The sequence below is a fragment of the Dermacentor andersoni genome, chromosome 1, assembly GCF_023375885.2.
Source record: "Dermacentor andersoni chromosome 1, qqDerAnde1_hic_scaffold, whole genome shotgun sequence".
Lineage (NCBI taxonomy): Eukaryota > Metazoa > Arthropoda > Arachnida > Ixodida > Ixodidae > Dermacentor > Dermacentor andersoni.
In genome coordinates this window covers 208,746,975-208,765,761 of record NC_092814.1, presented here as the reverse complement: position 1 = coordinate 208,765,761, position 18,787 = coordinate 208,746,975, and the positions used below count along the sequence as shown (strand labels likewise).

Below are 18,787 nucleotides of genomic sequence, written 5' to 3'. Positions count from 1 at the left end.
CAAGCGGATAACTCTGCGGAAGGCCTGGAGCAAACATTTCTTTTCTCGTGATCCCTGCAATGGGAAGACTTGAAATATCGCTTACCTCCGTTTCGGATACAGCACTCTCATAATGAACTGCGTTAGCGACGCCATCGCGCCTACGACCAGCCCAAAGCCCCGATTGGGAGCGGCATTTCCTTGCGAAATGACCTATCTTCGACAGCGAAAACACTTCTCTCTTTTGTGTGGACAGTCGCTTGCTTCGTGATCATAGTTTCAGCAGCGTGCGCAATCAGTATGGCTTTGTTATCTTTGGTGAAGGTCTGATATCGGCGAGATTTTTTCGCTACACTGCACACGCTGCCTCATTATCAGGTCTGGTCATGGCGCTTACTTCCAATGTGGCTGTCTCTGCCGCCGTGGCAATCGTTTCACCTTGGGCAAGTGTGAGCTCAGTTCTTTCAAGCAGCGTGCATCTGCTGCGCCGCACGATTTCGGATGCCACAAACCATGCGGTCCCGTAACATGCGGTCCAAGCTGGTGCCGAAGTTACACTAATCCGCAAGCTTGCGTAGCTCGACAACATAGTCCCAGACAGATTCGTTTGCAGCCTGGTCCTTTCTAAAGAACTTGTAACTTGCGGCGACCTCTTACACTTCTGCGCACAGTGGTCATTTGGGAGGGTAAGTGCTTCCTTGTAACTCAGGCCATTTACTTTCCGGGGGGCGCAGTGTCCAGCAAGAATGCCTACCGTCTTCATTGACAGTGTCGAAACCAAGAGCGCCCTCTTCTTATCATCTGTCTTAACATCATTAGCTTGAAAGAATGCCTCCAGTCGAGTCAAGTAAATATCCCAATTATCTTGATTTTCATATAAACTTGGGGTACCGAGTTTTGTAGCCAGGACCATGACCGCCGACGCTCCGTAGACTCGATTACTTCCAGTACCCAGCAGGATTCCCAGCGCTACCGACACGCCACTGTTAGTGGCAGGCGCTCCGCAGGTGGTCACCCTCGTCGCCACTGTTGTATCGGGTGACAGAGTGACGGAGACAGCCCAAGAGCAAACACACAACAACGTTTATTTCAGAGACAACGAACTATATATATAGGCTGCTTGCCTATGACGTAACACAAAAGAACTAATGTTTGACATGGGTTAGCACAGCACTTCATATCACTTCTAGTTTGACACGTGTTAGCACAGCGCTTCCAAGTATTTCATATCAGGGAGCAATTGGGTTCTTGTGTGACTACAACAATGCTACTTGTGAGCCAATACAAGCTTCGCTTGAAAAAAATCAAAGCACCGCACATAATCAGAAATTTTCAGTGCTCATGGCTAGGGATGGGTGTCAACTATCAATCAGCTACTGTAGCTGAGCATAATCATGCACTAAAGTTTCTTCATTGCACCAAACTTCTTGTATTGTGCCATTGCATATGCAGATTTAGAGCGCTGCTCTTAGGCACCTATTCTTGGGTTGAGCATCGCCGTCCCTAGGCGTAACCGCGTGAACGCACTCGTGCCACTGCTCGCACATTCGTCATCATCTTCCACAGCTGGCTTCAATGCCACTCGTCATGCCAGCATTCCTACACTGCACCTCGCGCTCGTGCCACTGCTCGCACCTTTGTCATCGTATTCTTCCATAGCTGGCTACGATGCCACTCATCATGCTAGCATTCCCATCCTGCCCCTCCCGCTGCGAAGGCCCTGACAGCACTGGCCCACGGCCAGTCGGTGTGGTGAATTCGGTATCAAATTCTTTGCCTAAATATATCGCAAAAGAAAACACATGTACAGCTGTGCTCAAATTTCGCATTAGGGAGTATCGCAATTGTCAGACATTTTTTTCCTTGCAGAATCTGCTATGCCAAGGTTTTCTGTATCAGATATCTCGGCGCATCACATCATTGGCACAGTCGTCTTCCTGTGGGCTTTCTGCGTGCAGTTTGACTCTCACCTTCGCATGTCTTCCTTACGGAAAGACCATAAAGGTATTTGGCACTTTATTACTAGCAGCCATTTGGATGGTAACGGAATTGCATAACATAGGTGCATATATTTGTTTTACTTTTTGCCAGTTCACTTTGATGTGCTACCACATATCACGCTATACCTGTGCCACATGGGCAAAGTTAATGCCATCAAGTGTCTAGGACCTTTAAGGAGTGCTTAAAATTTTGCATTCCGTTGTATTTTTGCTTCTTTAAGTAGCTGTCATAATTATGGTACAAAACCTCAATTTCTCGAGAGCGCCACAAATGATTAACTGCAGCACTTCTTTTACGACCTGTTCAGTGTATGCACCAAGTGTAGCACAGCTTTGGATATCATCAAAAGTGAAGGTGGTGGTCATGTGGTACCACAACGAACTCAAGAGCACACCAGTCAGCCCAGTGCAGTGGTCGAAAGCCGTACATTCACTATGTGGCAGAAAGCTGCAAGATTGGCCCTTCCTATTGTGTGTATCTCTTGGAAATGCAGGGAAATACACTCTCCCCTCTTGTCTCGTTGAGTGCAGAATGGACTCGGCTTTCAGCAGCATGGTCATAGTGTTTGTGTATGCATTAGCGTGTCAGGTGCCACAAAACTGGTACATCAGGTTTCGGTGACAAGAATAGCCTCCTTTTTTCACACCTGAAACCACGCTGCACATGGTGTACATTTTGAGATGGTCGTGTTAAAAGGTAATGTAATTAATTATTTGGTGTGCTCTTGAGGGATTGAGGCTCCATAGCATAATTACTGGGTCGGTAACTATCCAATAAAGATGTAAACATAAGAAAAATTTTCTGTCAGTACTTCTTGAACTGTCTTAATTCTATTATAACTGACGTTGGTGCCACACATGCATTTTTTAATTACATTAGCACTGTGAAGATGACAGCTGGAGTTAATGCTGCAAGTTCGCTTGCAAAAGATTCAGAAACGGTACATCAGAAGTAGTATACAAAATTCTGCTAAGCTGTAGTAATGTTTACATAGGACAGACAGGACAATGTTCAGAGACAGAGCCAGGCAGCAAAAACAATGTAGAAAATGGGTACAGCAACCATTTGGCAGTTCACTGTAAAGTGTGCACACGCGACCAAGTTCTTAAAGAAGACACACCAAGCAGGGGCATTTTTCATCAGAGTAGCTGGTGACAGGTGTATATTAGTGCGCCATCGCTTGCCCTGCTGGTAACAGAAATAATTCTTAGACAAGTGAGTTTGGATTTCATGCATGCTCACCTTCATTTATTGTGGGTGTGTGAAAAATCTTTATAAGGTTGGTTTTCCTAAATAAAATTCAGTTGGTGCACTGTCGGTTTTCTTCTCCTTTCTTCTGTCAATTTTTCAAGCTGCTTCACTTGAAATGTTTGCAGATCAGGGATATTTTAGTGTGAGGCAGCAAGTTCCATGGCCTGCCCTGTGTACTGTAATAATAATATTAAATAGTTTGTTGTAGCTGATCCTGCACGACCCATTTAAACACTTATAGGGTTTTAAGGACAACAGCACTCGTCCTGTGCAATTCATTCTCTGTCCTCGTTCTTCACACTGCCCTTAATTGTGAATGAACAACAACTTGCTCAAATTTCATTTATTCTAGGATGACATCTCCAAGACATTCCTATATTGTTCACATCTTGAATCATAGCCATAGCCAGTGGGGAAGGGGGGGGGGGGTCGAACCCCCCCCCCCCCTTCCCCCGCTTTCCCACGGAACAGAACGTTTCAGGAGCTGGGCTCCGAAAGAGCAACATGGATGGAAGGGAAAACTTGAACGTGAAAGCAAGGCGAGGGCTAGTGGTAGTCCAAAGGGGAGGGGGGTTGCCATGGGGGCGATCCCCATCCCATGCACAGAACATTGCGGCCCCACTCATAGCGCACCTCTACCTCATTCCAGATCGTGTTAACCGTAACTGCTGAGGGGGGCTCAGTGCTAAATATTCCACACACAGATAAAGATGGCATGAGCGCATGCATAAAACATTAGGGGCATTGTTGCTCCCCACCAAGCCTTGGTGTCATCGAAGAGCTTCTCATTTCTCATACTTGACTGAATCATCAACCAAGCTGCGCAGAAGAAAAGCATTACGAAAATAATGCAACTTGCTCGTCTACTGTCGTCCTGTCTTCTTCTAGTCTGTGTGTGTGTCACTTCGCGCTACAATCCAAGAATATGTTGCTTGTCTGGGATAGGCATAATAAGCACCCCCCCCCCTTTCTTTTTTCTTTTCTTTCCCTCGTCTCTAACTTTCATTACGTCACTAAATTTGAGCTTGCTGTTAAGCCAAAAGGACAAAAAAGAAAGACCTACAAAATGTTGATTTGCGCACAGCAAAATATGTCAAGGACGGGGGTGCTGGGTCAGGGAAGCTAAGAAACCACCACAACCAACGGGTTGCAGGGCAGGCAGGTGAATGGCCTCGAAATACATGCAGAAACAGAAATATAGGAATGTTAGTAGCCATTGCACCATTCAACAACCTGGTGAATGTTGAAGAGTGGGACAGTACCTAACGGAAAATTAAGAAGGCGAATGGCGTGATGGGTACGAGGAGGGGGATGCACATAAAAGGCATCAAGAATGAAGTTGGCAGATAATTATGGACATAAGGAGAGCATCTCGTCATTGCCCTGTCTCAGAACAACAGACGGCCATGGTCGGTCACCTAGCTGAGGCTCACCTACCCCATCGTAACACGTACTGCTTGGTGCAGAGAGCCCATCCTAACTAAACGTCTCGGCAGTTTTGAGAATAGACGGGTGTCAGAAGACAACGCTTCCGAACCTCTCGGAGCTACTGGCCCTTATTTTACTGCGAACTACAGATGCCGTAATACTCACAAAGGCTTCCAAACAGGAAGCAGCCCTGCTTTGGACTGTCTGCCTCATCAATTCTCGAGTGTCATCAAATTACAATATGCATCACATGATGACTAAAATACCATCATCGCAAGTGACTTCCGAACATATTCTCAAACAAGTCGGACAACAGGTCACCGAAAGTAAGCGAAACTTGCATCATATGACATTATCAAAGTTTTAGCGCAAAGCTTCGTTCCTGTATTCTTAAATCTAGAATAATATAGCCTGCCAACAATGCCGAAAGTACGATTGAGTGATAGGCTACTTGCAAAATAGTGGCCACCATCTTCCATACGTAGCCGTGGCCATACCACTCACTAGAAGATCTGGCTGGAAAACAACGGTAATCTCCGCTGTTACCTGGGCTGCAACTAGTCTGGCCTGCAAATAAGAAGACACGCGATAGTGCGCTGTCTTGTTTTTGTTTGGCCCCGTCTTTAGTGCTGTTCGTTTTTCCAAGTCATGTACCAGCTTAGCTAGATCATTGACATACATTATATAAATGCATCAATTCGTAAACAAAATCTTGACTTTTTTTATATCATCATCTTTTAAAATAGCATAAGGATGACAGCATAATTTGATGCGATGTGGCTGCACTCCATAGCAATGAAAAGCTTTTGTCAGAAGTTAAGCAAAGTGTGGTTTCGGCAACGCAAAAATGTACGACCTCATTGTTAAAGCGTTCTTCTCCGGGGAGTGCTAGGAGTTTGCCTTTGCGTAGTTTACAACCTCCAAACACACACACGTGCATGCATGCACGCATATATCATAAGAAGCCAACAACCAAATACACCAAGGACAGCACAAGGGAAATTATTTGTGCTTATTAATTGAATTAAAGAAATGATAAATGAATGGAAATGAAAGTAAATGAAAAAACAACTGGCTGCAGGTGGGATACGAATCCACGTCTTCGCATTACGCGTGCGATGTTCTTACCAAATGAGCTACTGCAGTGCCGCTTTCCCATCTACTTTCATAAGTATTTCTGTTTACTAGAACTAACCCTTCGTGTAATGCGAAGACATGAGATCATGAGAATATATTCCAAGTGCATCTGCCTTGCATGCTCCACAGCTAGAATTTGTAAATTGCAATATGGACCACAAGGTAATTAGTAAAAATCTTAATTAGTAAATTTTTTTTAAATTAGTTATGCATATCGATTTTTTTAATGAGCATGAAAGAAATGCTTGATTCGGAGGTTATTTGAGGTGCCCTACAACTTTGTAATTGATATGTTTGCAATTCAAGCAATAATTAGGAAGTTGACTAATCAAAAACAATTAATTAATACTTCGTGATGAAGAAGTACTGGCTGTAAGTACAAACTACTACAGCTACTATGCAGTCGGCACGATTTATCTAGAGCTCTTTGTTTTTTGTTTTTTTAATCTTGGTCCAAGTTAACTGGGACACTCGGTATATATATATATATATATATATATATATATACAGGGTGTCTCAGCTAACTTTTGCTGGAGTTTAGAAATGTGCAAATGCCGCGTAGCTAGACAGAACAAAGGTAATGTTGTTTTCCGTCGCTTGGAGATACTCAAAACAGTTTCTTTTTTTCATTCTGCCTAAGTAGATAATCAGTCTTGATTAATTAATCAACTTCTCAAATATTATACTTAGATGAAAATTGTCACTGAGAAAATTGTAGAGCAACATGAAAAACTCCTGATACAGCATTCTGTTCCTCAATACGTGCTACATAAAAGTTTTTCCAAGTGCGAATACACGCAAAGTGCCTCGAGCGGCCAGTCACGCAGCAATTTTGCGTGCATTTACAGGCTTCTTTCACGCTCTGAAAAACACTTTTATTTAGCACGTATTGAGGAACAGAAAGCTGTATCAGGAGTTTGTCATGTCGCTCTACGATTTTCTCATTGACACTTTTCATTTAATTAGGTGGAATGAAAAAATAGTTTGAGTATATCGAAGTGATTGCAAACAACATTACCTTTGTTCTGTCCAGTTACGTAGCATTTGCATATTTTGAAACTCTGGCTAAAGTTAGCTGGGGCACCCTAGAGAGAGAGAGATGTGAAGGAGTAGGAGGAGTGGTAGTTGTCAGTGGAGAACCCCCTCGAAATAAATTTCTGGCTACGCCACTGATAATAGCATCATGCACATTGCATTTAATCACTACATTGATTATATGAGGTTACTTATGAAGAAATGTGTAAGAAAGTCTAATCAATGAAGCTGGCCACAAAAGATACCGAGCCATAAATGCGCTGCTCAAGCTGCCAACACTGCTTCATTTCAAACATTGTAGGCTGGGCTTAAGAAGTCCTCTGAATTTCTTTCTTCTGGTGTTCAGCAGGCCTTGGCTTGCACTGGTGCAAGTGAATGGAATCACAAGCTTATAAGCAGATACATTATATTCATTTACTCATTCAAACACAACAATAGGTCACCTTTCAGGTTACTTTCTTACCATGCCACAATAAATGTGAAGTGAATTTCAGGCTGTTTTATAGCCTTGCATGTGCCATGGAAACAGAAAGCCACTATTGATTTTTTCTGCCTATACACCAAACACAGGCTGGAGCTAGTGGATACCTTTTAATGTCACTGTTTATGACAGTCGCAGTTAACAGTGGGCCTCAGGCAAACATTAACAACAAGGGGTGTCGAATGTTGGCACCTGTGTGAGGCTTCCCTTATTTGCCCACTGTTGACCACTGTGAACCCTTTGAGTTGGATTTCTCATAACTGTTTTGCAAGCTCTTAATCTGATGAACAGTGTCAATAAATGCATCCATATCACTCAATTTTCAAATGTCTGTTCATCATAATGGAACATGCGTCACATGCATTCATTATAAAAGAAAACTGTTCAGAAGTTATAATGCCAAGTGATGCAGTCACAAACCACATTAATTGGGCAGGAGCTACTGCCTGTGTCTTGGCTAAGTCCACTTGACAATGGATTTTGTTTGGTTGAAGCCCAACACAGCATTTATTAATGATCATGTCAGGTTGACTGTTTAGCCATCACTGTCAAGCCGATCTCCCGTAATCTCTGGTGTGCCAGAAGGTACAGCACTTGGGCCCCTACTTCTTCTAATTTATTTAAATGACCTCCCAGCTAATATCTCTCCTACCATTCATCTATTTGCAGATGACTGCGTCATATATCATGCCATTAGAAACAGCGCAGATATTAATACTCTTCAAAATGACCTCAGCCTTATTGAGTCCGGTTGCAACACATGGTTAATGTCTTCAATGTCTTAATGTTAATGTCTTATTGCAGATTTAAATTTTTCAGAGAGACCTGTTTCGAAAAAAATTTACCGTAATTTTTCTAGGGTGACCGTAAAGTGAGAAAAAAATATTTTGCGTTGGTATATATGTGCTGTTTATTCATAAATAACAACAATAAAAAAAGAAAATAAGCTTATAAGAATTAAAAATTTGATGCATTGTTATACGCATAGTTCAAGGCTTAGAAAATGTGCACACAAGAATATTTCGCAAGTCTCAAATGTTCCTGCTCTTACACTAATATTTACGTCCATAGCGTAATCAAACTGCATAGGTGAGTGCATTCAAGAAAACTGTGTAGTTGTGTGCCCGTCAAAAAAACAACACGTGTGACAAACTTCCACTAATCTTCATCTTATCGCTAACCAGAGGTGATTAGTTTTCGCAAGTCTCAAAAAAAAAAGGAAATGCATGCACGGCGACATCTTTCGTATGCGCACCCCTGTGAGCAATAAACGAGCGAGTTACAGGCGGTCACCCTTTGAGGGATTAGTAACGAGATAGCCATCAGTTTTGCGAGCACAAGAAGCCGAAGCCGCCCACGGAACAAAACTCACACTAACCACTGCCCACCCGCGTGCGCGCCAGTGCGCGAGTGGTAGTATATAGACGCGCCAGTGCAAACATACTAGCTCTAAAACAAACCATGCGATGAAAACCAAGAGAGGGAGGGGCGAGAAAAAAATTCCCTGTATTCCCACATAGTGGCAGCACATGCCAGGAAAGAAAAAATTAGGAAATTGGCGCGCTTTTTGAACATACAGACGGTGCAGTAAATATATGGCATCGACCATTTTGTACTTGTTCACGGCGCTGTATATTTACATCATTCACCCTGAAAGGGTTCATATTTTTCCACCGCACTGCAGGCCACATTACCAGCCAGCACAATGTATTATTTCCGGCTCCACAATATTGTCACGTGGTCGTGACGTCAAAGAACACAGTAGCAATACTGTGAAAGCCAAACTAGATTTTATTGGGCGAACCTGTGCCCACAAAACAGGCTACACTTATAGCACAACGAGAGCGGTGGACACAGTCGGCTATCGTCGAAAATCTGATCAACGGGTCAAGCGCGTCGGCTTTTATACATCAATCATCGAATGTTCCAGACTAATCGTTAGGACCTGCGTGCCTTCCACAAAGTTCTACACTATTCGCATCAGGCGATTAAATCAGATAACTTAAGGTTCGGTGACAACAGACAGTGGATAGAAGCATCGATAACTTTCCAGAAACTTTGGATACATGCAGGCGCGTCCCGCGCTGTGCAATAACATTTGTTAGGCGGCGAAACGTGGTCGCCCGATAAAGATAAGTACACGTGTCATTACCCCCCTCTTAAAAAGCATCGACCCGATGCTGCAAACAAACGAAAGTAATAAACAAAAGCACTCGTAGCAAAGAAAACAAAATAAGGAAGTTCGTCAGCGTCCGGTTTAAGGTGCACCACGTGGACCACTTCAGATCGTGCGCGGCGCCGCTGTGAATGCGAAATGCCGTCTGGCACGACCTCATAGTCCAGTGCGCCAATACGTCGGATGACCTTGGAGGGTCTGAAATAGCGTCGCAGTAGTTTCTCACTGAGTCCTCGTCGGCGTATCGGGGTCCATACCCAAACACGGTCACTGGGCTGGTACTCGACGAAGCGTCGTCGGAGGTTGTAGTGTCGGCTGTCAGTCCTCTGCTGGTTCTTGATCCACAGGCAGGCGAGCTGTTTGGCTTCTTCGGCGCACTTGAGATAGGTAGCGACGTCAAGATTTTCCTCGTCAGTGACGTGCGGCAGCGTGGCGTCAAGCGTCGTCGTCGGGTTCCTGCCGTAGACCAGCTTGAATGGCGTGATCTGTGTTGTTTCTTGCACCGCCGTGTTGTAAGCGAATGTTACGTACGGCAGGACGGCATCCCAGGCCTTGTGTTCGACGTTGACGTACATCGCTAGCATGTCGGCGAGGGTCTTATTCAGCCGCTCCGTAAGACCATTCGTCTGTGGGTGGTAGGCCGTTGTCCTCCTGTGCCTTGTCTGACTGTATTGCAGAATGGCTTGGGTGAGCTCCGCTGTAAAGGCCGTTCCTCTTTCGGTGATGAGGACTTCTGAGGCGCCATGTCGCAGCAGGATGTCTTCGACAAAGAATTTTGCCACTTCGGCTGCGCTACCTTTCGGCAGTGCTTTAGTTTCAGCGAAGTGGGTGAGGTAGTCCGTCGCACCGACGATCCACTTATTTCCGGTTGTTGACGTAGGAAAGGGTCCCAGCAAGTCCATCCCGATCTGCTGGAATGGTCGGCAAGGAAGCTCGATTGGCTGTAGTAATCCGGCTGGCCTTGTCGGCGGTGTCTTGCGTCGCTGACAGTCTCGGCATGTTCTGACATAACGAACGACGTCGGCGGTCAGGCGCGGCCAATAATACTTTTCTTGTATCCTTGATAGTGTCCGGGAAAATCCGAGGTGTCCAGCGGTCGGATCGTCATGTAGGGCGTGCAATACTTCTGGACGAAGTCCTGACGGGACAACAAGAAGGTAGTTGGTGCAAACTGGAGAGAAGTTCTTCTTCACGAGTAGATTGTTTTGAAGCGTGAAGGAAGATAATCCGCGCTTAAATGCCCTGGGGACAACGTCGGTGTGCCCTTCCAAATATTCGACGAGGCCTGTTAGCTCCAGGTCTGCCCGTCGCTGTTCAGCGAAGTCTTCCGCGCTTATCATTCCAAGGAAGGCGTTGTCATTCTCGTCATCTTGCAGCGGCGGGTCAATGGGGGCGCGTGATAGGCAATCGGCATCGGAGTGTTTTCGTCCGGACTTGTAGGTTACAGTGATGTCGTATTCTTGTAGTCTGAGGCTCCACCGCGCCAGTCGTGCTGAAGGATCCTTTATATTCGCTAGCCAACACAATGCGTGATGGTCACTGCCAACTTTGAATGGCCTGCCATAAAGATAAGGGCGAAATATAGCTGTAGCCCAAATGATGGCGAGGCATTCCTTTTCGGTCGTAGAATAGTTACCTTCCGCTTTTGACAGCAACCGGCTAGGCTAAGCTATCACCTGTTCGACTCCGTTTCTCCTCTGGACTAGAACGGCACCGAGGCCTAGGCTACTGGCGTCAGTATGGATTTCTGTATCGGCGTACTCGTCGAAGTGTGCAAGTACCGGTGGCAACTGCATGCGTCGTTTGAGTTCTTCAAATGCGTCGGCCTGCGGCGTTTCCCACTTGAACTCAACATCACATTTAGCTAGACGTGTCAACGGCTCAGCAATGCGTGAAAAGTCCTTGACAAAGCGCCTGTAGTAGGCACACATGCCAAGGAACCTACGCACTGCCTTCTTGTCGATGGGTTGCGGGAACTGTGCGATGGCAGCTGTCTTTTGCGGGTCTGGACGGACACCAGATTTGCTGATTACGTGGCCTAGGAACAGAAGCTCATTGTAAGCGAAGCGGCATTTTTCCGGCTTCAGAGTAAGCCCTGATGACTTGATGGCCTCTAGTACTGTCGCAAGCCGCCTGAAGTGATCGTTGAAATTTCCGGCGAAGACGGCGACGTCCTCCAAGTAAACGAGATAGGTCTGCCACTTCAATCCTGCTAAAACCGTGTCCATCAGGCGCTGGAACGTTGCAGGCGCCGAGCACAGTCCGAATGGCATAACCTTGAACTCGTAGAGGCCGTCTGGGGTGATGAAGGCCGTCTTTTCGCGATCTCTTTCGTCGACTTCTATTTGCCAATAGCCAGACTTGAGGTCCATCGACGAGAAGTATTTAGCGTTGCAGAGCCGATCCAATGCGTCGTCTATTCGTGGGAGGGGGTATACGTCCTTCTTCGGGTGATCTTGTTCAGACGACGATAATCGACGCAGATACATAGGGTTCCGTCCTTTTTCTTCACCATGACTACAGGAGATGCCCACGGGCTTTTGGACGGCTGGATGATGTCGTCGCGCAGCATTTCGTCGACTTCGTGTCTTATAGCCTCACATTCTCGCGTAGAAACTCGGTAAGGGCTCTGGCAGAGTGGTCGAGCACACTCTTCGATTATTATGCGATGCTTTGCGACTGGCGTTTGTCGAATTCATGATGACGTCGAAAAGCACTCTTTGTACCGTCGAAGTAAGCTTCTCAGCTGTTGTTGCTTAATCATGGGGAGACTTGGATTTACGTCGAAGTCTGGTTCGGGGACTATTGTCGGCGGGGTACCTGGGGCAGAATCCGAGAGGACAAACGCATTGCTGGTTTCCAGAATTTCTTCGATGTATGCGATCGTCGTGCGCTTGTTGATGTGCTTGAACTCCTGGCTGAAGTTTGTCAGCAACACTTTCGCGTTTCTTCCGTGCAGTCGAGCGATTCCTCTAGCAACGCAAATTTCACGGTCGAGCAGTAGACGTTGGTCGCCTTCGATGACGCCTTCTACGTCAGCGGGTATTTCGGTGCCGACCGAAATAACAATGCTCGAGCGAGGCGGGATGCTCACTTGATCTTCGAGAACACTCAAGGCGTGGTGACTACGAGAGCTCTCCGGCGGTATCGCTTGATCTTCCGACAGCGTTATCGATTTTGACTTCAGGTCTATGATTGCGCCGTGTTGGTTCAGGAAGTCCATGCCGAGAATGACGTCTCGTGAACACTGTTCAAGGATAAGGAAGGTGGCAGGGTAAGTCCGGTCATGAATGGTTATTCTTGCCGTGCAGATTCCAGTCGGCGTAATGAGGGGTCCTCCAGCGGTTCGAATTTGAGGGCCATCCCATGCAGTTTTAACTTTCTTCAACAGAGCGGCGATGTGTCCACTCATTACGGAGTAATCAGCCCCTGTGTCCACTAAGGCGGTAACTGCGTGGCCGTCGAGAAGCACGTCGAGGTCGGTCGTTCTTTGTCTGGTGTTGCAGTTAGGTCTTGGCGTCGGATCAGGGCTGCATCGTGTTGAACTGAAGCTGGAACGTCGCGTCGTCAGGTCGTCTTTCATCGTCGTATTCTTTGCTTCCAGACTTCGTCAGGACGGCGGCGTGTCGTTATGTCGTCGAGGTAGTTTCTTCGGCGTCTTCGTCGGCGGCGGAGGATCTTTGTCAGTTCAACGAACGGCAACTGCACCTCTATCGGTTGCTGCTTTTAGTTTTCCGGATATGGGCTCGCTGACCGGCCCCGGGCTGGGCCAGTGTATGGTCGGCGCTGCGGCGACAGGTAGCGGCCTGGTGATGGCGAATGCCACGGTCGTCGAGAGCTCCACTGAGTAGCGGCGAGGTAGTCGGCAATATCGCGAGGGCGTTCACCTTGCTGTGGGCGCGGAGCGTTGACGGCGAAACCTCGCAGTCCCATCTCCCGGTATGGGCATCGTCGGTAGACGTGACCTGCTTCTCCGCAGTGGTAGCAGAGCGGGCGGTGGTCAGGAGCGCGCCAAACGTCTGTCTTCCTCGAGTAGCTGCGCTGGGCGACAGGTGGGCGTGCTGGCGGCGTCGGTGGTGGTCGACCAAATTGCAGCGTTACGGGGCCCTGGCACGGTCGTGGAGGGGGACCTTGACGGCGGGCGACGGCGGCGTAGGTCATCGCTTGCAGCTGAGGCTGCGGTGATTCAGGGGCTACACCGAGTTGTTGTTGGAGCTGCTCACGTACGGCGTCGGCAATCGAAGCCACTTGAGGCTGTGATGATGGGAACAGCTTCTGTAGCTCCTCCCGCATGACCCCTCGGATAGTCTCGCGTAGGTCGTCGGTGGCCAGTGACTGAACTCCGGCGTAGTGTGTCGAGTTCGTGCGGCGGTCGAATTGCCGGTTTCGCATCTCGAGTGTCTTCTCGATGCTGGTGGCCTCGCGAAGAAACTCGTCAACGGTCTTCGGTGGGCTTCGTACCATTCTGGCAAAAAGTTCCTCCTTCACACCACGCATGAGTAGGCGGACTTTCTTCTCCTCGGGCATTTCAGGGTCGGCGTGGCGGAAGAGACGGCTCATTTCCTCCGTGAAGATCGCGGTCGTCTTATTAGGTAGCTGCACCCGGGTTTCTAATAGCGCTTGGGCTCGTTCTCGGCGTACGACGCTTGCGAATGTCTGCAGGAAGCCGCTTCGGAAAAGGTCCCAGGTCGTTAAGGTGGCTTCTCGGTTCTCGAACCACGTCCTGGTCGCGTCTTCCAATGCGAAGAAGACATGTCGCAGTTTGTCGTCGCTGTTCCAGTTAAATGTAGCGACTCTCTCATACATCTCAAGCCAGCTTTCCGGGTCCTCGAACGTTGAACCGCGGAACGTCGGAGGCTCCCTGGGCTGCTGCAGCACGACGGGGGACGCTGGGGCTGCCATTGGGGTGGACTTGGTGGCGATCTTCCTGGTCGTCTCAGGCAAAAGTCCGTGCTCCGGGGGCAGTCCTTGCAGCCTGCGGCTACCTCGCTGGTTCTTGGCGACGTTGGTGTTGTCTTCCGCATGCGGGCTTGGGTCACGGCTTTGTGGGGGTGTCTGGTACATGAACGCAAAGCACCTCCACCAGATGTCACATGGTCGTGACGTCAAAGAACACAGTAGCAATACTGTGAAAGGCAAAGCTAGATTTTATTGGGCGAACCTGTGCCCACAAAACAGGCTACACTTAAGCACGAGAGCGGCGAACACAGTCAGCTATTGTCGAAAATATGATCAACGGGTCAAGCGCGTCGGCTTTTATACATCAATCGTCGAATGTTCCAGACTAATCGTTGGGACCTGCATGCCTTCCACAAAGTTCTACACTATTCGTGTCAGGCGATGAAATCAGATAACATAAGGTTCGGCGACAACGGACAGCGGATAGAAGCATCGATAACTTTCCAGAAACTTTGGATACATGCAGGTGCGTCCCGCGCTGTGCGATAACATTTGTTAGGCGGCGAAACGTGGTCGCCCAATAAAGATAAGTACAGGTGTCATTATCATCCACTGAATTTTATAAATATCTTGACATTTTCAAGCAATCTCTCCTGGTCAACCTACGTAACAAACATAGCTAACTTCGTAAATCGCGCTTTGGGCTTTCTTCGTAGGCACTTAAGACTCACTCCCCCATCAGTGAAACTATTAGCTTATCTTACATTTGTTCACCCAAAGTTAAAATCTGCATGCGCTGTTTGGGATCCTCATCAATCTAACCTATCTAATATTCTCTAATCAGTCCAAAACCATGGCGCTTGTTTGATTTACTCTGTGCATTCTTACCATTCCAGCGTTTCCGAGCTTAAGGCTCATGGTCACCTTACCAACCTTCAATTGCGACGTCACATATCTAGACTATGCCTTTACCACAAATACTATAATGCTCCCTTCCAAGTTCCAGCTATCTTACCAGTTCGTCGCTTGTCCAGCCGCACAAATCACCCCAGAGCAGTTTACCCTCCACCAGCGCAAACTACCGCTCATCTTCACTCCTTTTTTGTGACGACCGCACATAACTGGAACCATCTACCTACAATTGCCATGCACCACTTCAACCCACATCAATTCAAGGCGGCACTAGAATCGCACTTTCACTGTAATTAAAACCCATCCCTCATGTAATACCCCAACTGGGGCCTTTGAGGTATAATAAATGAAAATGAAATAATCATAGCAGCACCAGCATCACCAACATCAGGTGTTATCATGTGGTGGTGATTTGCCAGAGGCAATTGAAAAGGTTATCAGCAGTTGGCGGGCATGTTGTATCAGCTTCAGACTTGCACAGCAGCTTTCTTCATTGTGCATTCTCTACTTGCAGGCAATGTGGTCACACTGAACCACAAGATTCCCCAGGGTGGCATGTTTGCATATGTCTCCTGCCCTCACTACATGGCTGAGCTTGCAATCTACTGTGCACTCAGCCTGGTCTTAGGCCAGCCCAACACCACCTGGTGGCTCATGATGGCCTGGAACTGGTCCAACCAAGTGGCCATCTCTTTCTTCAGCCACAACTGGTATCGGCAAAATTTCCCCAGTTACCCAAAGCACAGAAAGGCAATCATACCCTTTGTGCTCTAGGATTGTGTGAGAATGTCATAGCTATTCACTGTTCACTCTTTTAATGGTTATAGCTGTACAAATCAATTAAAAAGTGCCTCTAGAATGTTGTTCAAAGTTTCAAGTAGTCAATCAAGTTCTGTGGAAATCGGCAAGGTGGGAGAAGTTTCGTGGAAATGAAAGTTGACCTCATCCATCTTCTCGTGGATGCCAGCTTTTGCTTTTATTAAAGTTTCAGTAAATGATGTTGTCATTACATCATGTGTTTTGAAGATTTTTCACATTAAGCATTTACTGCAATAGCGTAGCCACAAGTTGGCTACACACCATTTACTTCTACTGCTCAGCAGCCATGTGTGTGCCCACCAGGAGTGGGCAAACAAACCTCAGAGGACCTCTGACCCATTAATATGCGACATTAAGCTGTGGGTACCAACAGTGTACAGAAACCATGCATTTGAATGTTGAGTACAGTGTGTTTAGTGCCTGCTGCAGGGAAAGAAATGTGTAAGCATGCTTTCAGAGTATATAATTGTTTGCAGTAGAGTTGTGCATTTCAAGCTGCAGGTACTGTCAAGTAAAATGCTGTTATGACAAGAAAGGTGGCATCCCACGTGAATCTTGTTTTATAAAGGTCATCCCCCCTCCCACACCCACACACACACTTTTTTGTTTTTCTTTTATCTTGGTTCTCACTTAGTGAGAAAGTTTGCTACACCTGGTGTTTGTAGTTAGTGCCACTTGTCTGCCCAAAGTGGCACTTTTTATGGAATATGTAGCAGATACTCACCTGTAAAGTGAACTGAATAAGTAAGGTCACCTTAAAAACACAATTCTTCGTTGCATTGACATAGGGGAGCAAGATCATGCTTCCACTTAACAGATATTTACTTTAATGATGAGCTGGAGTTATTCTTCGTATTTGGCCAAAAGCTTCTCGGAGAAGTAACATGATGCCAAACTGATCTGCTACACAGAATAGCACACTGAACAGTGACAGTAAAAATGAAGGCATTCAAGTCGTACTGTAGCACAACCTGTTTGCGACATTCGCCTGGGCGTGAAATAGCATGCAGTAGAATTAAGAATGCAGTTCCAGCCACATTGTTGTCAACACTACTGTCATCTTTACACCATTTGGAATGCACAACTAATTGCCTGCAATGACCTTAAAAGGGCCCTGCAGCACCTTCCAAGAATGTGGAATGCATAACATGTTTAAGAATCTTCTTGACAAAAAAAAATATTTTCGAATGCATCTTTTAAGAACAGAGTTATTGGCAATCAAACGTTGCCTCTGCCATTCTTTCGATATCTTTTAATTCCTACTGCACTTGAAACTGTACCGAAGTGGAGCAATCCAATGTTGCTTTGCCTATCATTACAGTGAGCTTTGATGTCGGCATAGCCAATAAGACCAACTTGTTACACTCCCTGATAATGAAGGCCACAGTATTGGTACAATGGTATTCTTCTCTTCCCTACCACCAGATGATGCCACTGCCTAATTTGTCATGAGATTTCTCCGTTTTCAGTACTGCCCAACATGTAAAAAAAATCTGGCCAATAGCTGTCATGTTTGCAAAACAGTAGGTGCATGACAGTAAGCATAAAATGTAGCAAATTCAAGAGATTCAGGTAAGTGGCAGGCAGTCATTCAAGATATATTGTAGCCTCCCTACCCATGCACAGAAATAATATTTGGCTCAGGTGTTCATGACAACATGCCTAGTGACTTGATGATTTACCATAAGCTAAAAATGTTGCAGGGCCACTTTAATGCCATTGTTCTTTTGTCAGTGGTAGCATAATACACTTCACATTTGGTGTTAGGGATAGTGATTACTTTTGCACTAATATACTGCAACACGTCGAACATTTACTAGGTACACTTTAAGCCTATGCTGGTGCTTCCACAAAACTGCTTGTATGACCACATTACATAGGCTGCACAAAGAATGGGAGGACCTTTTGTGATTTGTCGTCATAATCTCTATGCATGACTGTGTACATTTGCTAAAAGTCAGTGTATTTCTTTACACTTCTCGATAAACATATGCCTGAACTTCTGCTGTGAAGTAAAACTTCCTTTCATACTTTGAGCTACCTCTTGAGCTCGCCTTGCTCAATCTTGACTTGGAAGTGTTTCTATTTTGTCCCTGACTTTGTGGCTGAATAAATAAATATACAAATGACCTCTGCATCCAATAGTGCTCATTTTCGGCCCTGGGAAATCTGTGTTAAAATATTGCAGTGTGTATATATTACAATAAAATTCCTTTGCAAATGTATGCCAATCTGAGCAACTGATACATCAAACATACCAAAGTGTATAAGCGACTTCTCACACTCTTAAAGTACTAAGCGTCTGTTTGTTGGCGGTTCTTATGATGATACATCACCGACGCCCTGGTCATGCGGCCACTTCAGCGCTCCTACGCAGGCGGCGTTGCTGGACAACACAATCAGCTATCACTGTCACAGCCATACAAACGTCTAGATGGCTTTCAATATGGAGACAATAAAATGTGATGTGAGAAACAACAATTACAGATTGCTGGCCAAAAAAATGTGCAGTGAGGTATATTCCAGTGATCGAAGTATACGCAAAGCAACATTTATTTTATAATCATTAATATTTACGTTTTAGAGCAGATACAAGGTCAACACATCAGGAACTGGCCTACGCACACGAAGCTGCACAAAGTAACTATGCGAATAATCTTTAAAGCATT

The 18,787-nt window shown here is 46.2% G+C and overlaps 1 protein-coding gene across 3 annotated transcripts in view; it reads left to right on the top strand.

The window, feature by feature from the left end:
* LOC126547120 (polyprenal reductase) overlaps positions 1 to 18,247 on the top strand; it is a 34,381-nt gene extending 16,134 nt beyond the window's left edge. For all 3 annotated transcript variants that reach the window (XM_050194987.3, XM_055063003.2, XM_050194988.3), the window contains 2 exons: positions 1,849 to 1,983; positions 15,814 to 18,247. In XM_050194987.3, coding sequence (XP_050050944.2) covers positions 1,849 to 1,983; positions 15,814 to 16,073 — 395 coding nt within the window. In that variant the 3' untranslated portion in view covers positions 16,074 to 18,247. The remainder of the gene's footprint in view (positions 1 to 1,848; positions 1,984 to 15,813) is intronic.
* The last annotated feature ends 540 nt before the right edge of the window (positions 18,248 to 18,787 follow it).